Genomic DNA, 25074 nt, shown 5'->3' with positions numbered 1-25074 from the left:
CGTTACTGAGCACCACTCTCCAATACAATACATTACTGAGTACCACTCTCCAATAAAACACATTGCTGAGTACCACTCTCCAATACAACACGTTACTGAGCACCACTCTCCAATACGTTACTGAGCACCACTCTCCAATACGTTACTGAGCACCACTCTCCAACACGTTACTGAGTACCACTCTCCAACACGTTACTGAGCACCACTCTCCAATACAACACGTTACTGAGTACCACTCTCCAATACAACACGTTACTGAGTACCACTCTCCAATACAACACATTACTGAGTACCACTCTCCAACACAACACGTTACTGAGTACCACTCTCCAATACAACACGTTACTGAGTACCACTCTCCAATACAACACGTTACTGAGTACCACTCTCCAATACAACACGTTACTGAGTACCACTCTCCAATACAACACGTTACTGAGTACCACTCTCCAACACGTTACTGAGTACCACTCTCCAACACGTTACTGAGTACCACTCTCCAATACGTTACTGAGCACCACTCTCCAATACAACACGTTACTGAGTACCACTCTCCAATACGTTACTGAGCACCACTCTCCAATACAACACGTTACTGAGCACCACTCTCCAACACGTTACTGAGTACCACTCTCCAATACAACACATTACTGAGTACCACTCTCCAATACAACACGTTACTGAGTACCACTCTCCAATACAACACGTTACTGAGTACCACTCTCCAATACAACACGTTACTGAGTACCACTCTCCAATACAACACATTACTGAGTACCACTCTCCAATACAACACGTTACTGAGCACCACTCTCCAATACAACACGTTACTGAGCACCACTCTCCAATACAACACGTTACTGAGCACCACTCTCCAATACAACATGTTACTGAGTACCACTCTCCAACACAACACATTACTAGGTACCACTCTCCAACACAACACGTTACTGAGTACCACTCTCCAATACAACACGTTACTGAGTACCACTCTCCAATACAACACGTTACTGAGTACCACTCTCCAATACGTTACTGAGCACCACTCTCCAATACAACACGTTACTGAGCACCACTCTCCAATACGTTACTGAGCACCACTCTCCAATACAACACGTTACTGAGTACCACTCTCCAATACAACAAGTTACTGAGCACCACTCTCCAATACAACACGTTACTGAGTACCACTCTCCAATACAACACATTACTGAGTACCACTCTCCAATACAACACGTTACTGAGTACCACTCTCCAATACAACACGTTACTGAGTACCACTCTCCAATACAACACGTTACTGAGTACCACTCTCCAATACAACACATTACTGAGTACCACTCTCCAATACAACACGTTACTGAGCACCACTCTCCAATACAATACATTACTGAGTACCACTCTCCAATAAAACACATTGCTGAGTACCACTCTCCAATACAACACGTTACTGAGCACCACTCTCCAATACGTTACTGAGCACCACTCTCCAATACGTTACTGAGCACCACTCTCCAACACGTTACTGAGTACCACTCTCCAACACGTTACTGAGCACCACTCTCCAATACAACACGTTACTGAGTACCACTCTCCAATACAACACGTTACTGAGTACCACTCTCCAATACAACACATTACTGAGTACCACTCTCCAACACAACACGTTACTGAGTACCACTCTCCAATACAACACGTTACTGAGTACCACTCTCCAATACAACACGTTACTGAGTACCACTCTCCAATACAACACGTTACTGAGTACCACTCTCCAATACAACACGTTACTGAGTACCACTCTCCAATACAACACGTTACTGAGTACCACTCTCCAATACAACACGTTACTGAGTACCACTCTCCAATACAACACGTTACTGAGTACCACTCTCCAATACAACACGTTACTGAGTACCACTCTCCAATACAACACGTTACTGAGTACCACTCTCCAACACGTTACTGAGTACCACTCTCCAACACGTTACTGAGTACCACTCTCCAATACAACACGTTACTGAGTACCACTCTCCAATACAACACGTTACTGAGCACCACTCTCCAATACAACACGTTACTGAGTACCACTCTCCAATACAACACATTACTAGGTACCACTCTCCAACACAACACGTTACTGAGTACCACTCTCCAACACAACACGTTACTGAGTACCACTCTCCAACACAACACGTTACTGAGTACCACTCTCCAACACAACACGTTACTGAGTACCACTCTCCAACACAACACGTTACTGAGTACCACTCTCCAATACAACACGTTACTGAGTACCACTCTCCAATACAACACGTTACTGAGTACCACTCTCCAATACAACACGTTACTGAGTACCACTCTCCAATACAACACGTTACTGAGTACCACTCTCCAATACAACACGTTACTGAGTACCACTCTCCAATACAACACGTTACTGAGTACCACTCTCCAATACAACACGTTACTGAGTACCACTCTCCAATACAACACGTTACTGAGTACCACTCTCCAATACAACACGTTACTGAGTACCACTCTCCAATACAACACGTTACTGAGTACCACTCTCCAACACGTTACTGAGTACCACTCTCCAACACGTTACTGAGTACCACTCTCCAATACAACACGTTACTGAGTACCACTCTCCAATACAACACGTTACTGAGCACCACTCTCCAATACAACACGTTACTGAGTACCACTCTCCAATACAACACATTACTAGGTACCACTCTCCAACACAACACGTTACTGAGTACCACTCTCCAACACAACACGTTACTGAGTACCACTCTCCAACACAACACGTTACTGAGTACCACTCTCCAACACAACACGTTACTGAGTACCACTCTCCAACACAACACGTTACTGAGTACCACTCTCCAACACAACACGTTACTGAGTACCACTCTCCAATACAACACGTTACTGAGTACCACTCTCCAATACAACACGTTACTGAGTACCACTCTCCAATACAACACGTTACTGAGTACCACTCTCCAATACAACACGTTACTGAGTACCACTCTCCAATACAACACGTTACTGAGTACCACTCTCCAATACAACACGTTACTGAGTACCACTCTCCAATACGTTACTGAGCACCACTCTCCAATACAACACGTTACTGAGTACCACTCTCCAATACAACACATTACTGAGTACCACTCTCCACTACAACACGTTACTGAGTACCACTCTCCATATTGTCAAGCATAGTTGAATGGCGCTAAGCACGCACAAAATCCTACAGGAAATCCTAGTTCAGTCTGCTTTCCAACAGACACTGGGAGATGAATTCACCTTTCAGCAGGACAATAAACTAGAACACAAGGCCAAATCTACACTGTATTGTTAACCAAGAAGAGTGTGAATGTTACTGAATTTATAGTTTTGACTTAAATCTAAATGTAAATGGTTGCCTAGCAATGATCAACAACCAGTTTAATAGATAAAAGATTAAATGTTAATGAATTCATGTTAATGTTCAAGCAACGTCAGCACAAGTTCGTCGGGAGCTTCATGAAATGGGTTTCCATGGCCGAGAACAAGCCTGAGATCACCATGCCCAATGCCAAGCGTCAGCTGGTGTAAATCTCACCGGACTCTGGAGCAGTGAAAACGGGTTCTCTGGAGTTGGAATGCTTACTGTGAGCTAGGCCTGATCGCCCAACCTCACTAATGCTCTTGTGGCATTAGTCCCCTCTCAGTAATGTTCCAACATCTAGTGGAAAGCCTTCCCAGAAGAGTGGAGGCTGTTGTAGCAGCAAAGGGGGGTCCAACTCCATATTAATGCCTTCCCAGAAGAGTGGAGGCTGTTATAGCAGCAAAGGGGGGGTCCAACTCCATATTAATGCCTTCCCAGAAGAGTGGAGGCTGTTATTGCAGCAATGTTCCTACATCTAGTGGAAAGCCTTCCCAGAAGAGTGGAGGCTGTTATAGCAGCAATGTTCCTACATCTAGTGGAAAGCCTTCCCAGAAGAGTGGAGGCTGTTATAGCAGCAAAGGGGGACCAACTCCATATTAATGCCTTCCCAGAAGAGTGGAGGCTGTTATTGCAGCAAAGGGGGACCAACTCCATATTAATGCCCATGATTATGGAATGAGATGTTAGACAAGCAGGTGTCCACATACTTCTGGTCATGTAGTGCACTTCCTCATGCTATACTTCTGCCAGATACGCTGGTAACATTTTAATTGAAGGTTTGGGGAAAGTATTTCTGGCAACCCTCTAGAAGGTTATCACATCAGCTGGCTTCACATGGAGTGATAGACATAAGTCTACATGTGCACCACACAGACAGACACGGCCAATATTGCTGGAAATGAATTGGCAGTTATTGTGTTATGTTTGGATTTTCAAGCCAATAGTGGCTAACTAGGGGTGGGGTAATGTTGCGTAGCTGGGAGTCTGTCTGATAGGCCTACTTGTGAGATTTCTTAGTTACCGTTTGCGGGAGAATACATGAAAATTGCTTGTATTTTCAGAATTGTTTGACAATTTGCTCATTGGTGGGCTGCGAACTACTGGTAGCTGGTGATGGACTTGTTGGAGACCCCGGTCTGAGAGACGCACCAAGAAAGACTCTCAGCTGTCATCCCTCTTAGAGACGTACAGCTGTAATCGTTGCCAAAGGGGATTCTAACATGTACGGACTCGGGGGATGACAAGCCCACCACTAGTGTGGGGTCTCCTCAAGGCTGTGTGCTTTCTCCTCTGTTGTACATCTTGTACACTAATGACTGGAGGAGGAGGAGCACTGGTCAGTCTACTGGAGGAGGAGGAGCACTGGTCAGTCTACTGGAGGAGGAGGAGCACTGGTCAGTCTACTGGAGGAGGAGGAGCACTGGTCAGTCTACTGGAGGAGGAGGAGCACTGGTCAGTCTACTGGAGGAGGAGGAGCACTGGTCAGTCTACTGGAGGAGGAGGAGCACTGGTCAGTCTACTGGAGGAGGAGGGCCATCAAAGTTAGATAAAGGCATCTGTCATTCAACTGTATATGGGGCAACATTTGGGAGTGACAGTGGAATCAACCAATCAATTTTCCTTGCCAAAACACCTGATACCGATAACTGGGGTTGCACATTTTGGGGAATTATTCCGAGTTGAATTAATGGAGATATATGCAAATTAATATTAATTAATACCATTTAAATGTAGATGTTTTTTGCATTGGATATATTTATCATATCATATGGAGACAGAAACATAAACCTTAACATAATCATTTGCAATTGTTTACTTAAGTCCTTCCAATAGAAATAAATAAAACTATATTTAGTTACAAATTGAACATTTGTGGACTTCACATGAGATGATTTCACTGATCGCCAATTATCTATCACCTCTTCCAAAAACATATTCAACATCTGTAAAATGATAGTCCAGAAACCAAAGCTTGAGTTGTCTTCCTCTCAGGCTTCTCCCTGGACCTCCTCAATGTCCACCTCTTGAACATCAGACTCTGAGGCCTCATCTTCACTGTCACTTTGCAACCTTGTTGAGGATGGGTCATTGTCAGGCTCAAAAAGCCTCAAATTTGCCCGGATGGCCACCAACTTTTCAACCCTTGTATTGGTCAGCCTGTTGCGTGCTTTGGTGTGTGTTCCCAAACAAGGACCAGTTGCGCTCTGAGGCGGCTGATGTTGGTGGGGTTTGGAGGATGATGGAGGCAACAGGGGAAAGAGCCTCAGATCCACAAAGTCCCTTCCACCAGTTGGCTGATGAGATATGTTTACATGTCTGCCATATTGCATCCCAAAGCCCTGGCTTGGATGTGTACTTCGCCAGACTGCCAAGAACCTTGCCCTCATCCAGGCCAAGGTGGCGAGACACAGTAGTGATGACATCATAGGCCTTGTTGATCTCTGCACCAGACAGGATGCTCTTGCCAGCATACTTGGGGTCCAACATGTATGCTGCGGTTTGTGTATGGGCTTCAGGCAGTGGTCTTCACGCCTTTTGATATATTTCAGAACTGCAGTTTCCTCTGATTGGAGCAACAGTGACGTGGGCAGGGCAGTATAGATTTATCTTACATCTGCAAGCAGAGTCTGAACATCAGACAGGATGGCATTGTCTCCCTCAATCTGTGCAATGGCTACTGCTATAGGTTTAAGGTTAAGTTAAAGAAAAACTTCTGATTCCAGGGGGACCATGAGCTGTTGCTGTCTAAGGTGCCTGATTCAACATTTTCACATTGACAAAAGTCCCTCTACTTCTATTCGGAGGTTGCTTGTTGTGAGCGCTGAGGGAACTTCATGCACTTGGCCAGATGATTCTGCATCTTTGTTGCATTCTTCACATATGATTTGGCACAGTATTTGCAAATGTACAGTGTTTCCTTCTATATTAGCTGCAGTGAAATGTCTCCACATCAGATCGTGGCCTTTTCTCAAGAAAAATTAGTAAAAAAAAACAACAAATACAATTCCATGTATCATGACCTGTAAATGTTTATGGAAACAAGCTCCTCCCCTCTGTTCTCCTCCCCTCTGTTCTCCTCCCCTCTGTTCTCCTCCCCTCTGTTCTCCTCCCCTCCCCTCTGTTTTCCTCTCCTCCCCTGTGTTTTCCTCTCCTCCCCTGTGTTCTCCTCTCCTCCCCTCTGTTCTCCTCTCCTCCCCTCTGTTCTCCTCTCCTCCCCTCTGTTCTCCTCTCCTCCCCTCTGTTCTCCTCTCCTCCCCTCTGTTCTCCTCTCCTCCCCTCTGTTCTCCTCTCCTCCCCTCTGTTCTCCTCTCCTCCCCTCTGTTCTCCTCTCCTCCCCTCTGTTCTCCTCCCTCTCCTCCCCTCTGTTCTCCTCTCCTCCCCTCTGTTCTCCTCTCCTCCCCTCTGTTCTCCTCTCCTCCCCTCTGTTCTCCTCTCCTCCCCTCTGTTCTCCTCTCCTCCCCTCTGTTCTCCTCTCCTCCCCTCTGTTCTCCTCTCCCTCTGTCTCCTCTCCCCTCTGTTCTCCTCTCCTCTCCTCCCCTCTGTTCTCCTCTCCTCCCCTCTGTTCTCCTCTCCTCTCCTCCCCTCTGTTCTCCTCTCCTCTCCTCCCCTCTGTTCTCCTCTCCTCCCCTCTGTTCTCCTCTCCTCTGTTCTCCTCTCCTCTGTTCTCCTCTCCTCTGTTCTGTTCTCCTCCCCTCTGTTCTCCTCTCCTCTGTTCTCCTCTCCTCTGTTCTCCTCTCCTCTGTTCTCCTCTGTTCTCCTCTCCTCCCCTCTGTTCTCTCCTCTGTTCTCCTCTCTGTTCTCCTCTCTGTTCTCCTCTGTTCTCCCCTCTGTTCTGTTCTCCTCTCCTCCCCTCTGTTCTCCTCTCCTCCCCTCTGTTCTCCTCTCCTCCCCTCTGTTCTCCTCTCCTCCCCTCTGTTCTCCTCTGTTCTGTTCTCCTCTCCTCTGTTCTCCTCTCCTCTGTTCTCCTCTCCTCCCCTCTGTTCTCCTCCCCTCTCCTCTCCTCTGTTCTCCTGTTCTTTAGCTGAGCCCCAACCTGAGGACAGCCTCATGGACAGTCAACAGAAGTGACAACAGACGTATACTGGAGGCTGCAAAGGTACGTTTGATTTGTTATTGGAGCCTATGCCATTTATGATATCAGAAATGATTCAGTTTGAATGTGAACTGTGTGTGCTTGCTCACAGCATTTGCAGGTGACCGAGAGGACATGTTGGCACGGAAATGCAGGTGGAAGGCTAAACGCAGACCCCAAAAATGTGGTAGGAAAACAAAGAGTACTTCCAACTGTTCTATAATAGAAGCATGTTATGTTTTATTAGCTCCATGATCAGGATGTAAACAGAGAGAGAAGGTTCTGTAGGGAAAGACTCACCTTTACTCTCATAGGCAACTGACTGTTAATTCATACCACCACTACTAGACCAGCAACAACTGAATGTTAATTCATACCACCACTACTAGACCAGCAACAACTGAATGTTAATTCATACCACCACTACTAGACCAGCAACAACTGAATGTTAATTCATACCACCACTACTAGACCAGCAACAACTGAATGTTAATTCATACCACCACTACTAGACCAGCAACAACTGACTGTTAATTCATACCACCACTACTAGACCAGAAACAACTGTTAATTCATACCACTACTAGACTAGCAACAACTGAATGTTAATTCATACCACTACTAGACCAGCAACAACTGACTGTTAATTCATACCACTACTAGACCAGCTACAACTGACTGTGTTAATTCATACCTCCACTACCAGACCAGCAACAACTGACTGTGTTAATTCATACCACTACTAGACCAGCTACAACTGACTGTGTTAATTCATACCACTACTAGACCAGTAACAACGGACTGTTAATTCATACCACCACTACTAGACCAGCAACAACTGACTGTTAATTCATACCACTACTAGACCAGCAACAACTGACTGTTAATTCATACCACTACTACTAGACCAGCAACAATTGACTGTTAATTCATACCTCCACTACTAGACCAGCTACAACTGACTGTGTTAATTCATACCTCCACTACCAGACCAGCAACAACTGACTGTGTTAATTCATACCACTACTAGACCAGCTACAACTGACTGTGTTAATTCATACCACTACTAGACCAGTAACAACGGACTGTTAATTCATACCACCACTACTAGACCAGCAACAACTGACTGTTAATTCATACCACTACTAGACCAGCAACAACTGACTGTTAATTCATACCACTACTAGACCAGCAACAACTGACTGTGTTAATTCATACCTCCACTACTAGACCAGTAACAACCGACTGTTAATTCATACCTCCACTACTAGACCAGTAACAACTGACTGTTAATTCATACCTCCACTACTAGACCAGTAACAACTGACTGTTAATTCATACCACCACTACTAGACCAGTAACAACTGACTGTTAATTCATACCTCCACTACTAGACCAGTAACAACTGACTGTTAATTCATACCACCACTACTAGACCAGTAACAACTGACTGTTAATTCATACCACTACTAGACCAGCAACAATTGACTGTTAATTCATACCTCTACTACTAGACCAGCAACAACTGACTGTGTTAATTCATACCTCCACTACTAGACCAGCAACAATTGACTGTTAATTCATACCTCCACTACTAGACCAGCAACAATTGACTGTTAATTCATACCTCCACTACTAGACCAGCAACAACTGACTGTTAATTCATACCTCCACTACTAGACCAGCAACAACTGACTGTTAATTCATACCTCCACTACTAGACCAGTAACAACTGACTGTTAATTCATACCACCACTACTAGACCAGTAACAACTGACTGTTAATTCATACCTCCACTACTAGACCAGTAACAACTGACTGTTAATTCATACCACCACTACTAGACCAGTAACAACTGACTGTTAATTCATACCTCCACTACTAGACCAGTAACAACTGACTGTTAATTCATACCACCACTACTAGACCAGTAACAACTGACTGTTAATTCATACCACTACTAGACCAGTAACAACGGACTGTTAATTCATACCACTACTAGACCAGTAACAACTGACTGTTAATTCATACCTCCACTACTAGACCAGCAACAACTGACTGTTAATTCATACCACTACTAGACCAGAAACAACTGACTGTTAATTCATACCACCACTACTAGACCAGCAACAACTGATTGTTAATTCATACCACCACTACTAGACCAGCAACAACTGACTGTTAATTCATACCACCACTACTAGACCAGTAACAACTGACTGTTAATTCATACCTCCACTACTAGACCAGCAACAACTGACTGTTAATTCCTACCACTACTAGACCAGCAACAACTGACTGTGTTAATTCATACCACTACTAGACCAGCAACAACTGACTGTGTTAATTCATACCACCACTACTAGACCAGTAACAACTGACTGTTAATTCATACCACTACTAGACCAGCAACAACTGACTGTTAATTCATACCACTACTAGACCAGTAACAACTGACTGTTAATTCATACCACTACTAGACCAGTAACAACGGACTGTTAATTCATACCACTACTAGACCAGCAACAACTGACTGTGTTAATTCATACCACTACTAGACCAGTAACAACTGACTGTTAATTCATACCACTACTAGACCAGCAACAACTGACTGTTAATTCATACCACTACTAGACCAGTAACAACTGACTGTTAATTCATACCACTACTAGACCAGTAACAACGGACTGTTAATTCATACCACCACTACTAGACCAGCAACAACTGACTGTTAATTCATACCACTACTAGACCAGCAACAACTGACTGTTAATTCATACCACTACTACTAGACCAGCAACAATTGACTGTTAATTCATACCTCCACTACTAGACCAGCAACAACTGACTGTGTTAATTCATACCTCCACTACTAGACCAGCAACAACTGACTGTGTTAATTCATACCACCACTACTAGACCAGCAACAACTGACTGTTAATTCATACCACTACTAGACCAGCTACAACTGACTGTGTTAATTCATACCACTACTAGACCAGTAACAACGGACTGTTAATTCATACCACCACTACTAGACCAGCAACAACTGACTGTTAATTCATACCACTACTAGACCAGCAACAACTGACTGTTAATTCATACCACTACTACTAGACCAGCAACAATTGACTGTTAATTCATACCTCCACTACTAGACCAGCAACAACTGACTGTGTTAATTCATACCACCACTACTAGACCAGCAACAACTGACTGTTAATTCATACCACTACTAGACCAGCAACAACTGACTGTTAATTCATACCACTACTAGACCAGCAACAACTGACTGTTAATTCATACCTCCACTACTAGACCAGCAACAACTGACTGTTAATTCATACCTCCACTACTAGACCAGTAACAACTGACTGTTAATTCATACCACCACTACTAGACCAGTAACAACTGACTGTTAATTCATACCTCCACTACTAGACCAGTAACAACTGACTGTTAATTCATACCACCACTACTAGACCAGTAACAACTGACTGTTAATTCATACCTCCACTACTAGACCAGTAACAACTGACTGTTAATTCATACCACCACTACTAGACCAGTAACAACTGACTGTTAATTCATACCACTACTAGACCAGTAACAACTGACTGTTAATTCATACCACTACTAGACCAGTAACAACTGACTGTTAATTCATACCTCCACTACTAGACCAGCAACAACTGACTGTTAATTCATACCACTACTAGACCAGAAACAACTGACTGTTAATTCATACCACCACTACTAGACCAGCAACAACTGACTGTTAATTCATACCACCACTACTAGACCAGCAACAACTGACTGTTAATTCATACCTCCACTACTAGACCAGCAACAACTGACTGTTAATTCATACCACTACTAGACCAGCAACAACTGACTGTGTTAATTCATACCACTACTAGACCAGTAACAACTGACTGTTAATTCATACCACTACTAGACCAGCAACAACTGACTGTTAATTCATACCACTACTAGACCAGTAACAACTGACTGTTAATTCATACCACTACTAGACCAGTAACAACGGACTGTTAATTCATACCACCACTACTAGACCAGCAACAACTGACTGTTAATTCATACCACTACTAGACCAGCAACAACTGACTGTTAATTCATACCACTACTACTAGACCAGCAACAATTGACTGTTAATTCATACCTCCACTACTAGACCAGCAACAACTGACTGTGTTAATTCATACCACCACTACTAGACCAGCAACAACTGACTGTTAATTCATACCACTACTAGACCAGCAACAACTGACTGTTAATTCATACCACTACTAGACCAGCAACAACTGACTGTTAATGCATACCTCCACTACTAGACCAGCAACAACTGACTGTTAATTCATACCTCCACTACTAGACCAGTAACAACTGACTGTTAATTCATACCACCACTACTAGACCAGTAACAACTGACTGTTAATTCATACCTCCACTACTAGACCAGTAACAACTGACTGTTAATTCATACCACCACTACTAGACCAGTAACAACTGACTGTTAATTCATACCTCCACTACTAGACCAGTAACAACTGACTGTTAATTCATACCACCACTACTAGACCAGCAACAACTGACTGTTAATTCATACCACTACTAGACCAGCAACAACTGACTGTTAATTCATACCACTACTACTAGACCAGCAACAATTGACTGTTAATTCATACCTCCACTACTAGACCAGCAACAACTGACTGTGTTAATTCATACCACCACTACTAGACCAGCAACAACTGACTGTTAATTCATACCACTACTAGACCAGCAACAACTGACTGTTAATTCATACCACTACTAGACCAGCAACAACTGACTGTTAATGCATACCTCCACTACTAGACCAGCAACAACTGACTGTTAATTCATACCTCCACTACTAGACCAGTAACAACTGACTGTTAATTCATACCACCACTACTAGACCAGTAACAACTGACTGTTAATTCATACCTCCACTACTAGACCAGTAACAACTGACTGTTAATTCATACCACCACTACTAGACCAGTAACAACTGACTGTTAATTCATACCTCCACTACTAGACCAGTAACAACTGACTGTTAATTCATACCACCACTACTAGACCAGTAACAACTGACTGTTAATTCATACCACTACTAGACCAGTAACAACGGACTGTTAATTCATACCACTACTAGACCAGTAACAACTGACTGTTAATTCATACCTCCACTACTAGACCAGCAACAACTGACTGTTAATTCATACCACTACTAGACCAGCAACAACTGACTGTTAATTCATACCACCACTACTAGACCAGCAACAACTGACTGTTAATTCATACCACCACTACTAGACCAGCAACAACTGACTGTTAATTCATACCACCACTACTAGACCAGTAACAACTGACTGTTAATTCATACCTCCACTACTAGACCAGCAACAACTGACTGTTAATTCATACCACTACTAGACCAGCAACAACTGACTGTGTTAATTCATACCACTACTAGACCAGCAACAATTGACTGTTAATTCATACCTCCACTACTAGACCAGCAACAACTGACTGTGTTAATTCATACCACCACTACTAGACCAGCAACAACTGACTGTTAATTCATACCACTACTAGACCAGCTACAACTGACTGTGTTAATTCATACCACCACTACTAGACCGGCAACAACTGACTGTTAATTCATACCACTACTAGACCAGCAACAACTGACTGTTAATTCATACCACTACTACTAGACCAGCAACAATTGACTGTTAATTCATACCTCCACTACTAGACCAGCAACAACTGACTGTGTTAATTCATACCACCACTACTAGACCAGCAACAACTGACTGTTAATTCATACCACTACTAGACCAGCAACAACTGACTGTGTTAATTCATACCTCCACTACTAGACCAGCAACAATTGACTGTTAATTCATACCTCCACTACTAGACCAGCAACAACTGACTGTTAATTCATACCTCCACTACTAGACCAGCAACAACTGACTGTTAATTCATACCTCCACTACTAGACCAGTAACAACTGACTGTTAATTCATACCTCCACTACTAGACCAGTAACAACTGACTGTTAATTCATACCACCACTACTAGACCAGTAACAACTGACTGTTAATTCATACCTCCACTACTAGACGAGTAACAACTGACTGTTAATTCATACCACCACTACTAGACCAGTAACAACTGACTGTTAATTCATACCACTACTAGACCAGCAACAACTGACTGTTAATTCATACCACTACTAGACCAGCAACAACTGACTGTTAATTCATACCACTACTAGACCAGCAACAACTGACTGTTAATTCATACCACTACTAGACCAGCAACAACTGACTGTTAATTCATACCACCACTACTAGACCAGCAACAACTGACTGTTAATTCATACCTCCACTACTAGACCAGCAACAACTGACTGTTAATTCATACCTCCACTACTAGACCAGCAACAACTGACTGTTAATTCATACTTCCACTACTAGACCAGCAACAACTGACTGTTAATTCATACCTCCACTACTAGACCAGCAACAACTGACTGTTAATTCATACCACTACTAGACCAGAAACAACTGACTGTTAATTCATACCACCACTACTAGACCAGAAACAACTGACTGTTAATTCATACCACCACTACTAGACCAGCAACAACTGACTGTTAATTCATACCACCACTACTAGACCAGCAACAACTGACTGTTAATTCATACCACCACTACTAGACCAGCAACAACTGACTGTTAATTCATACCACCACTACTAGACCAGTAACAACTGACTGTTAATTCATACCACTACTAGACCAGTAACAACTGACTGTTAATTCATACCACTACTAGACCAGTAACAACGGACTGTTAATTCATACCACCACTACTAGACCAGCAACAACTGACTGTTAATTCATACCTCCACTACCAGACCAGCAACAACTGACTGTGTTAATTCATACCACTACTAGACCAGCAACAACTGACTGTTAATTCATACCCCCACTACTAGACCAGTAACAACTGACTGTTAATTCATACCACCACTACTAGACCAGTAACAACTGACTGTGTTAATTCATACCACCACTACTAGACCAGTAACAACTGACTGTTAATTCATACCTCCACTACTAGACCAGCAACAACTGACTGTTAATTCATACCTCCACTACTAGACCAGCAACAACTGACTGTTAATTCATACCTCCACTACTAGACCAGCAACAACTGACTGTTAATTCATACCTCCACTACTAGACCAGCAACAACTGACTGTTAATTCATACCACCACTACTAGACCAGCAACAACTGACTGTTAATTCATACCACTACTAGACCAGCAACAACTGACTGTTAATTCATACCTCCACTACTAGACCAGCAACAACTGACTGTGTTAATTCATACCACTACTAGACCAGCAACAACTGACTGTGTTAATTCATACCACCACTACTAGACCAGCAACAACTGACTGTTAATTCATACCACCACTACTAGACCAGTAACAACTGACTGTTAATTCATACCTCCACTACTAGACCAGCAACAACTGACTGTGTTAATTCATACCACTACTAGACCAGCAACAACTGACTGTTAATTCATACCACCACTACTAGACCAGCAACAACTGACTGTTAATTCATACCACCACTACTAGACCAGTAACAACTGACTGTTAATTCATACCACTACTAGACCAGTAACAACTGACTGTTAATTCATACCTCCACTACTAGACCAGTAACAACTGACTGTTAATTCATACCACCACTACTAGACCAGTAACAACTGACTGTTAATTCATACCACTACTACTAGATCGGCAACAACTGACTGTTAATTCATACCACTACTACTAGATCGGCAACAACTGACTGTTAATTCATACCACTACTAGATCGGCAACAACTGACTGTTAATTCATACCACTACTAGACCGGCAACAACTGACTGTTAATTCATACCACCACTACTAGACCGGCAACAACTGACTGTTAATTCATACCACTACTAGACCGGTAACAACTGACTGTTAATTCATACCACTACTAGACCAGCAACAACTGACTGTTAATTCATACCACCACTACTAGACCAGCAACAACTGACTGTTAATTCATACCACTACTAGACCAGAAACAACTGACTGTTAATTCATACCTCCACTACTAGACCAGCAACAACTGACTGTTAATTCATACCACTACTAGACCAGAAACAACTGACTGTTAATTCATACCTCCACTACTAGACCAGCAACAACTGACTGTTAATTCATACCACCACTACTAGACCAGCAACAACTGACTGTTAATTCATACCACTACTAGACCAGCAACAACTGACTGTTAATTCATACCTCCACTACTAGACCAGCAACAACTGACTGTTAATTCATACCACTACTAGACCAGCAACAACTGACTGTTAATTCATACCACTACTAGACCAGCAACAACTGACTGTTAATTCATACCTCCACTACTAGACCAGCAACAACTGACTGTTAATTCATACCACTACTAGACCAGCAACAACTGACTGTTAATTCATACCACTACTAGACCAGCAACAACTGACTGTTAATTCATACCTCCACTACTAGACCAGCAACAACTGACTGTTAATTCATACCACTACTAGACCAGCAACAACTGACTGTTAATTCATACCACCACTACTAGACCAGCAACAACTGACTGTTAATTCATACCACCACTACTAGACCAGCAACAACTGACTGTTAATTCATACCACCACTACTAGACCAGTAACAACTGACTGTTAATTCATACCTCCACTACTAGACCAGCAACAACTGACTGTGTTAATTCATACCACTACTAGACCAGCAACAACTGACTGTTAATTCATACCACTACTAGACCAGCAACAACTGACTGTTAATTCATACCACCACTACTAGACCAGCAACAACTGACTGTTAATTCATACCACCACTACTAGACCAGTAACAACTGACTGTTAATTCATACCACTACTAGACCAGTAACAACTGACTGTTAATTCATACCTCCACTACTAGACCAGTAACAACTGACTGTTAATTCATACCACCACTACTAGACCAGTAACAACTGACTGTTAATTCATACCACTACTACTAGATCGGCAACAACTGACTGTTAATTCATACCACTACTAGATCGGCAACAACTGACTGTTAATTCATACCACTACTAGACCGGCAACAACTGACTGTTAATTCATACCACCACTACTAGACCAGCAACAACTGACTGTTAATTCATACCACTACTAGACCAGTAACAACTGACTGTTAATTCATACCACTACTAGACCAGCAACAACTGACTGTTAATTCATACCACTACTAGACCAGCAACAACTGACTGTTAATTCATACCACCACTACTAGACCAGCAACAACTGACTGTTAATTCATACCACTACTAGACCAGAAACAACTGACTGTTAATTCATACCTCCACTACTAGACCAGCAACAACTGACTGTTAATTCATACCACTACTAGACCAGAAACAACTGACTGTTAATTCATACCTCCACTACTAGACCAGCAACAACTGACTGTTAATTCATACCACCACTACTAGACCAGCAACAACTGACTGTTAATTCATACCACTACTAGACCAGCAACAACTGACTGTTAATTCATACCACTACTAGACCAGCAACAACTGACTGTTAATTCATACCTCCACTACTAGACCAGCAACAACTGACTGTTAATTCATACCTCCACTACTAGACCAGCAACAACTGACTGTTAATTCATACCTCCACTACTAGACCAGCAACAACTGACTGTTAATTCATACCTCCACTACTAGACCAGCAACAACTGACTGTTAATTCATACCACTACTAGACCAGCAACAACTGACTGTTAATTCATACCACTACTAGACCAGCAACAACTGACTGTTAATTCATACCTCCACTACTAGACCAGTAACAACTGACTGTTAATTCATACCACCACTACTAGACCAGCAACAACTGACTGTTAATTCATACCACTACTAGACCAGCAACAACTGACTGTTAATTCATACCACTATTAGACCAGCAACAACTGACTGTGTTAATTCATACCACCACTACTAGACCAGCAACAACTGACTGTGTTGAAAGTGCAATATACAGCAATCACTCCACCATTTCCTGTTTGCTAAAATTCTACTAGACCACCTAATTTATAGTTTGTGACAAAACAAGCAGTTGTTGTGTAGAGAATCATCGAAGCCGCTGTGAAATGTATTTTCCATAAGCACAAATAATGTATTTTCCATAAGCACAAATAATGTATTTTCCGTTTGAAGCTGAATGTATAAAACTACAACTGAAAGCTGCAAAAACTTAAGAACGGAAGCATAGAAATAGCTCACATAGAACAAATCTACCACTTCGACTGGCTTTCAATGAGAATGATAGATCTATAACGCATAGAACAAATCTACCACTTCGACTAGCTTTCAATGAGAATGATAGATCTATAACGCATAGAACAAATCTACCACTTCGACTGGCTTTCAATGAGAATGATAGATCTATAACGCATAGAACAAATCTACCACTTCGACTGGCTTTCAATGAGAATGATAGATCTATAACGCATAGAACAAATCTACCACTTCGACTGGCTTTCAATGAGAATGATAGATCTATAACGCACAGAACAAATCTACCACTTCGACTGGCTTTCAATGAGAATGATAGATCTATAACGCATAGAACAAATCTACCACTTCGACTGGCTTTCAATGAGAATGATAGATCTATAACGCATAGAACAAATCTACCACTTCGACTGGCTTTCAATGAGAATGATAGATCTATAACGCATAGAACAAATCTACCACTTCGACTGGCTTTCAATGAGAATGATAGATCTATAACGCATAGAACAAATCTACCACTTCGACTGGCTTTCAATGAGAATGATAGATCTATAACACATTTCTATGTGAAGTTGGTCGGCCCCCCCCCCCCTCCACAAAAGCTCAGCAATCTACACACAATACCCCATATTGACAAAGCAAAATCATGGTTTTAGAAATGTCTGCAAATTTATTAAAAATAAAATACCTTATTTACATAAGTTTTCAGACCCATTTCCACCCGACTCAAAATTGATCTCAGGAGCATCCTATTTCCATTGATCATCTGTGAGATGTTTCTAGAATTTGATTGGAGTCCACCTGTGATAAATTCAATAGATTGGACATGATTTGGAAAGGCCTGTCTATATAAGGTCCCACAGTTGGCAGTGCATGTCAGAGGAAAACCAAGCCATGACGTCAAAATCAAAATGTATTTGTCCTTTGAGTTCCGAAACAGGATTGTGTCGAGGATGGAAGAAGTTTGCAACCACTAAGACTCTTCCTAGAGCTGGTCGCCCGGCCAAACTGAGCAATCAGGGGTGAAGGGCCTTGGTCAGGGAGGTGACCAAGAACCTGATGGTCCTTCTGACTGAGCTCCAGAGGTCTTCTGTGGAGATGGGAGAACCTTCCAGAAGGACAACCATCTCTGCAGAACTCTACCAATCAGGCCTTTCTGTTAGTGGCCAGATGGAAGCCACTCCTCAGTAAAAGGCACATGACAGCCCACTTGGAGTTTGACGAAAGGCACCTAAAGACTAACACCAAGATTCTCTGGTCTGATGAAACCAAGATGTAACTCTGGCCTGAAAGCCAAGCATCACGTCTGGGGGGGAAAAAACGTGGCACCATCCCCACGTTGAAGCATGGTGGCAGCATCACTATGTTGAAGCATGATGGTGGCGGCGGGAGCATCACTATGTTGAAGCATGGTGGCGGCGGCAGCATCACTATGGTGAAGCATGGTGGCGGCGGCAGCATCACTATGGTGAAGCATGGTGGCGGCGGCAGCATCACTATGGTGAAGCATGGTGGCGGCGGCAGCATCACTATGGTGAAGCATGGTGGCGGCGGCGGCAGCATCACTATGGTGAAGCATGGTGGCGGCGGCAGCATCACTATGGTGAAGCATGGTGGCGGCGGCAGCATCACTATGGTGAAGCATGGTGGCGGCGGCAGCATCACTATGGTGAAGCATGGTGGCGGCGGCGGCAGCATCACTATGGTGAAGCATGGTGGCGGCGGCGGCAGCATCACTATGGTGAAGCGTGGTGGCGCGGCGGCAGCATCACTATGGTGAAGCGTGGTGGCGGCGGCGGCAGCATCACTATGGTGAAGCGTGGTGGCGGCGGCGGCAGCATCACTATGGTGAAGCGTGGTGGCGGCGGCGGCAGCATCACTATGGTGAAGCGTGGTGGCGGCAGCATCACTGGTGAAGCGTGGTGGCGGCGGCATCATGCTGTGGGAATGTTTTTCAGCGGCAGGGACTGGGAGACTAGTCAGGATCGAGGCAAAGATGAGCAAAGCAAAGTATAGAGATCGTTGATGAAAACCTGCTCCAGTTCGCTCAGGACCTCAGACTGGGGTGAAGGTTCACCTTCCATCAGGACAATGACCCTAAGCACACAGCCAAGACAACGCAGGAGTGCCTTCGGGACAAGTCTCGGAATGTCCTTGTGGCCCAGCCAGAGCCCGGACTTGAATCCGATCGAACATCTCTGGAGAGACCTGCTTCTGTCCAGTGATGCTCCCCATCCAACCTGATAGAACTTGAGGATCTGCAGAGAAGAATGGGATAAACTCTCCAAATACAGGTGTGCCAAGCTTGTGTCATACCCAAGAATGGAAACAGAATGCATACTTATGTCAATGTCATATTTTTATATATAAAGGAACACATTTCTAACCCTGTTTTTGCTTTGTTATTATGGGCTATTGTGATGTCATTATGGGCTATTGTGATGTCATTATGGGCTATTGTGATGTCATTATGGGCTATTGTGATGTCATTATGGGGTATTGTGTGTAGATTGATGACGGGGGAAAAAACTATTTAATCAATTTTAGAATAAGGCTATGTCGTGTCTTTGCTATGCCGGATTAAGTGATATGACATGCTATTCTATTAAAATCATTTCTCTGTAATTAATATTACCTGATTAGTTAATTACATTTACATGATTAGTTTACAAAGTTGGGGGACCACGAAATAATGTTTAGAGAGCGGTTATCTTCCGAATAAACTCTTAAAGACCTAGTAATATTTTATATCAATAGCAGTCATTTATTAATCGTCAGCTTATTCAGTCTCATCTGAAACTTGTAAATTCTTCGAACCCTGGCTAACAAGTTGAATCAGCAATACAACATTTGGTTTAATTGTTTAGGCATTTAGTAAATAAATACTCACACAGAATTACATATACAAAAGGATGGATCATACATTGATTACTAATTGTCATAAAAGTAAATGTCCCTAGCGGACGGAACCGATATGACGGCTGGTTACACAAAGAAAAGGGGTTGGGTTTTGAATGAAAGAGCGGGAAGACTGAGGAACAAAGGTATTTGGTCTCTGATCGGACCTTGTAAAGCTATGCTATCGTAAATACAGAATCTTATGCATTCTAAATAACCGGCCATTTGGAAAAGGAAAATGCAAGAAATATTTACTGAGCTGCGCTTTCAAAAGGTTTGTCGTAGATGGAAGGCAGTGTTGCTCAACAGAGATCTTCCTGTCCTCTGAAGAAGGTAGAACGGATGTGTTGTAGTAACGTTGTGTGTTTGGTTGAAGAGATACTTTTCATTCCTTCCCTAGCCCACGTTTACAGCCGCTGCTGCTAACTCAGCGGCTAGGAGGTATCACTTCTTTAGTGAATTAGAGATCAAAGTTCATACCAAGTTGCCGTACTTTAAGCTCACACTGAAGTTGGCTTAGTTCTGTAGTTTGATATTAGCCCTTTTAACGTATGGACCGTCGTCCTCATGTCCTCGGGAACACAAATGTAACATTTTCGTAAAGGGCTTATATAGTGGTGAGAGAAGGGCGTGTTTCATAGTTCACAACCAATATCTGTTCACATGGGTGGGGCCACTGAATTGAGCCTAGTTCACTTATGAAAACCAATTCTCTCATTTAGAAGCTAACATTACATTTCATCTGTTCACAAATTGTTTCATATTTAAACATTTTAAATTGCACAATTCCATGTGAATCTAATAACTAGAATGTGTAGACTTTCCAAGATAGGATGACAAACTATCATCAGTAATAATGTCTCAGATGACAACTGATATGATTTCATGTTCTTTATGTAGTAACGCATATTTTCAACTGGTTGGATTACCGAAATATGGTTCCGTTCCCCAACCTTTTGATGTTACCCGACTCTCTGTTAACAAAGGGCTTTCCAAGAGTCACTCATAAACCTCAGCAACAGGGCATCGTCATGACCGCTGTAACAAAGCGTGGAATAAGTCAAGGAACTGTAAATTGTACTTTCAAGAATTTTTACTTCAGTACTTTACACCACTGGATTAAAGCCAGATTTAGGCTTTAACACAAACACACTAGTGTTGTCACGATACCAGAATTAGGCTTTAACACAAACACACTAGTGTTGTCACGATACAATAATTTTTTTACTTCAATACCAGGTTTAGTATCACGATACTCGATACCAAAACGATAACACAGCAACTTAAAAGCGTATTAGCCAAAGTCCCAGAATGACACCTGATCCAGACAAACTCAGCTTTGTTCAATCGTTGGACATCTTTTCACTTCAATATCATTACATTTTAAAGTTTTTTTAGAAAGCCATGTATGCATTTAAGTAATCAATTATGAAAAAATATATTTGACTTGTTTTACCAAAACACCTTAATGGTAATAATTTTTTGAATGGTCAATCTCTATTTATAAACTGGGTAAATCAAGATGTCACCTAGGTCTTTCCACAACAGGTGACTACGTATTCAATAGGAGCGTCAGGCATTGACCTTATTCAGCTTGTTTTAGTTGATTTCATGGGGCTACAGATGAAAAGGAGAATATTTGATTGTACTGATCAACATTTGCATAAAAGCAATCCCTTAAAAAAAAAAAAAGTGTGCGCTGTCTCTTTAAGAAATTAATTATATAATTTCAAGGCAGAATGTGGAATCTGACTTTGTTGCTATGCAATTTAGCAGAAGCCCGACAGGAGGCGAGGGAGACAAAGTAGTGCATTTGTTTTTGGTGGCGAGGTTTGGTGACACTCGGCTTTGAAAGCAGCATATTTAACATTATGGTTTCATTTTATTACAAACCAAGTACTAGGTTAATTAATTAACCTGTCTGCTAGCAAGGAAAGGTAGCCCACAATTAAAGCTGGAAGCTACCGCTATCGTCTTGCATTGTACACGTGTTATAGCCTGTAGGACATTGTTTTGCGAACAGGTTCAACATTCCGACATGTTGCATTATTCAAGTGTGTTAACTTCAGTTCATCATGAGGGAAGCTAACACTGCCAGACCGTTCTAGTAATGACTCAGGAAGTGGACAGACTGCTCTAGTAATGAATCAGGAAGTGGAGCTGTGTACAACATGATGAGCAGGGAGCTAACAACACAGCCAGACTGCTCTAGTAATGAATCAGGAAGTGGACAGACAGCTCTAGTAATGAATCAGGAAGTGGACATACAGCTCTCGTAATGAATCAGGAAGTTCAGCAGACTCTTTGCTCTTGGCGCTACAAAGTGGCTGTGCTGGTAGGCTGACTTGATCCTCTCAGTCACGTGAGACACATTTGACAGAGGTACCAAACTTAACAAAAATTCTACTATGAACAGTAAAAAAAATTGTATTGGAAAAGTACCATTGTTTCTGTATACTGTGCAACACACACACACACACACACACACACACTCTCGTTCCTATAATCACCTTGGTGTTGCTGCAGCTGTGTAGCAGCCTCTAGTCCAGGCCACTGTGGCAGCTGGCTGACAGAGCAGGCAAACAACCATCTTGGCACCTCCGATGTGATGACAACCCCACGGCCTCCGGGGAGATGTAGAGTCAGACAGGATCTCCGGGTCTACCTGGAGACAGGTCTGTAGCATAGAGATAGATAGAGTCATCTTTGTATCGGTGCCATTATGGCGTCTGCGACAGCATGAGCAGCACCATCGAGGCTGTCTTCATTTTAAAGTAGGTATTTTATGTTTAAAATAAGTGTAAAGCTGATATTGATTTACTGCCACCTGCAGTGCTAGAGTCCTGAACCTAATGGTGGCATTAATCTGTGGCCACTAGATGGCAGAGATATTGCTTAAATCCATTTACAAACCGTAAGCAACCTAACTTGAAGACAATGCTCTGATCACTGGCTGCTCCCTCCCAGTTGACTTTAAAATGGTGGGAGCCCTTGATGTCCATGCTAGAACGGGTTTTATCCATCTACAGCAGTTTTCCTATCCCCACGGCCCACTAAGAGATGTCAGCCCGGCTCTCCGGGTCCACCTGGAGGCAGACGGCCAGTCTGCTCTCCATCCCTTGGGCGTACACACCCCCGCACCAAGTGTCAGTGTCCCCTGGGGGCTGGACAGCAACTACAGGCCAGGGGGCTCTAGTTTTCCCTGTCTGTCAAAGCAATTGGGCAAGAGAGCTACAGATCACATGTCTTGTCATATTGCTGTAAAAGCAACCCTGGCCATCAGCCCCGGCCATCAGCCCCGGCCGTGCTACTGCTTCAGAAACATTTTGACTGTTACTCTGACTGTTACTGACTTACTGTTACTCTGACTGACCTACTGTTACTCTGACTTACTGTTACTCTGACTGACTTACTGTTACTCTGACTGACTTACTGTTACTCTGACTGACTACAGTTGCTCTGACTGACTACAGTTGCTCTGACTGACTACAGTTGCTCTGACTGACTACAGTTGCTCTGACTACAGTTGCTCTGACTACAGTTGCTCTGACTACAGTTGCTCTGACTACAGTTGCTCTGTTACCTTCCTGTTCTGTGGTCAGTGAGGAGGAACAAATACATAAATAATAGTGGATGCCATTGAGCCGCTTTTATCCGAAGCAACTTAGTCATGTGTGTGTGTATAGGAGGCCCCAGCGGGAATCAAACCCAAATTCCTTGTCTTTGCAACCGCCATGCTCTACCAATTGACCCATGTGAATAAACAATTATATAATCTAACAGTGTTTTTCTTGTGTCCTGGTGGCAGTTGAAGGAGGTGAATTCCCGGACCATCTTGTCTAACATGTTGTCCTACGTGTGGCCCAAGGACCGGCCTGATCTTCGGGCTAGAGTAGCCATCGCCCTGGGGCTGCTGGCTGGAGCTAAGGTAGGCTGCTGGAAGACAGACAGCTGCTGGCTGGAGCTAAGGTAGGCTGCTGGAAGACAGACAGCTGCTGGCTGGAGCTAAGGTAGGCTGCTGGAAGACAGACAGCTGCTGGCTGGAGCTAAGGTAGGCTGCTGGAAGACAGACAGCTGCTGGCTGGAGCTAAGGTAGGCTGCTGGAAGACAGACAGCTGCTGGCTGGAGCTAAGGTAGGCTGCTGGAAGACAGACAGCTGCTGGCTGGAGCTAAGGTAGGCTGCTGGAAGACAG

The 25074-nt window shown here is 43.0% G+C and overlaps 1 protein-coding gene across 2 annotated transcripts in view; it reads left to right on the top strand.

Annotated features, from left to right (window-relative positions):
• The window catches only part of LOC109881869 (ATP-binding cassette sub-family B member 7, mitochondrial), a 94343-nt gene that overhangs the window by 15021 nt on the left and 54248 nt on the right, over positions 1–25074 (top strand). For both annotated transcript variants that reach the window (XM_031789466.1, XM_031789465.1), the window contains exons 2-4: positions 7467–7541; positions 7630–7704; positions 24690–24809. In XM_031789466.1, the coding sequence (XP_031645326.1) occupies positions 7467–7541; positions 7630–7704; positions 24690–24809 (270 nt within the window). The remainder of the gene's footprint in view (positions 1–7466; positions 7542–7629; positions 7705–24689; positions 24810–25074) is intronic.

Source organism: Oncorhynchus kisutch, linkage group LG15, assembly GCF_002021735.2.
Source record: "Oncorhynchus kisutch isolate 150728-3 linkage group LG15, Okis_V2, whole genome shotgun sequence".
Taxonomy (NCBI): domain Eukaryota; kingdom Metazoa; phylum Chordata; class Actinopteri; order Salmoniformes; family Salmonidae; genus Oncorhynchus; species Oncorhynchus kisutch.
This window is presented reverse-complemented; position numbering and strand designations above follow the sequence as displayed.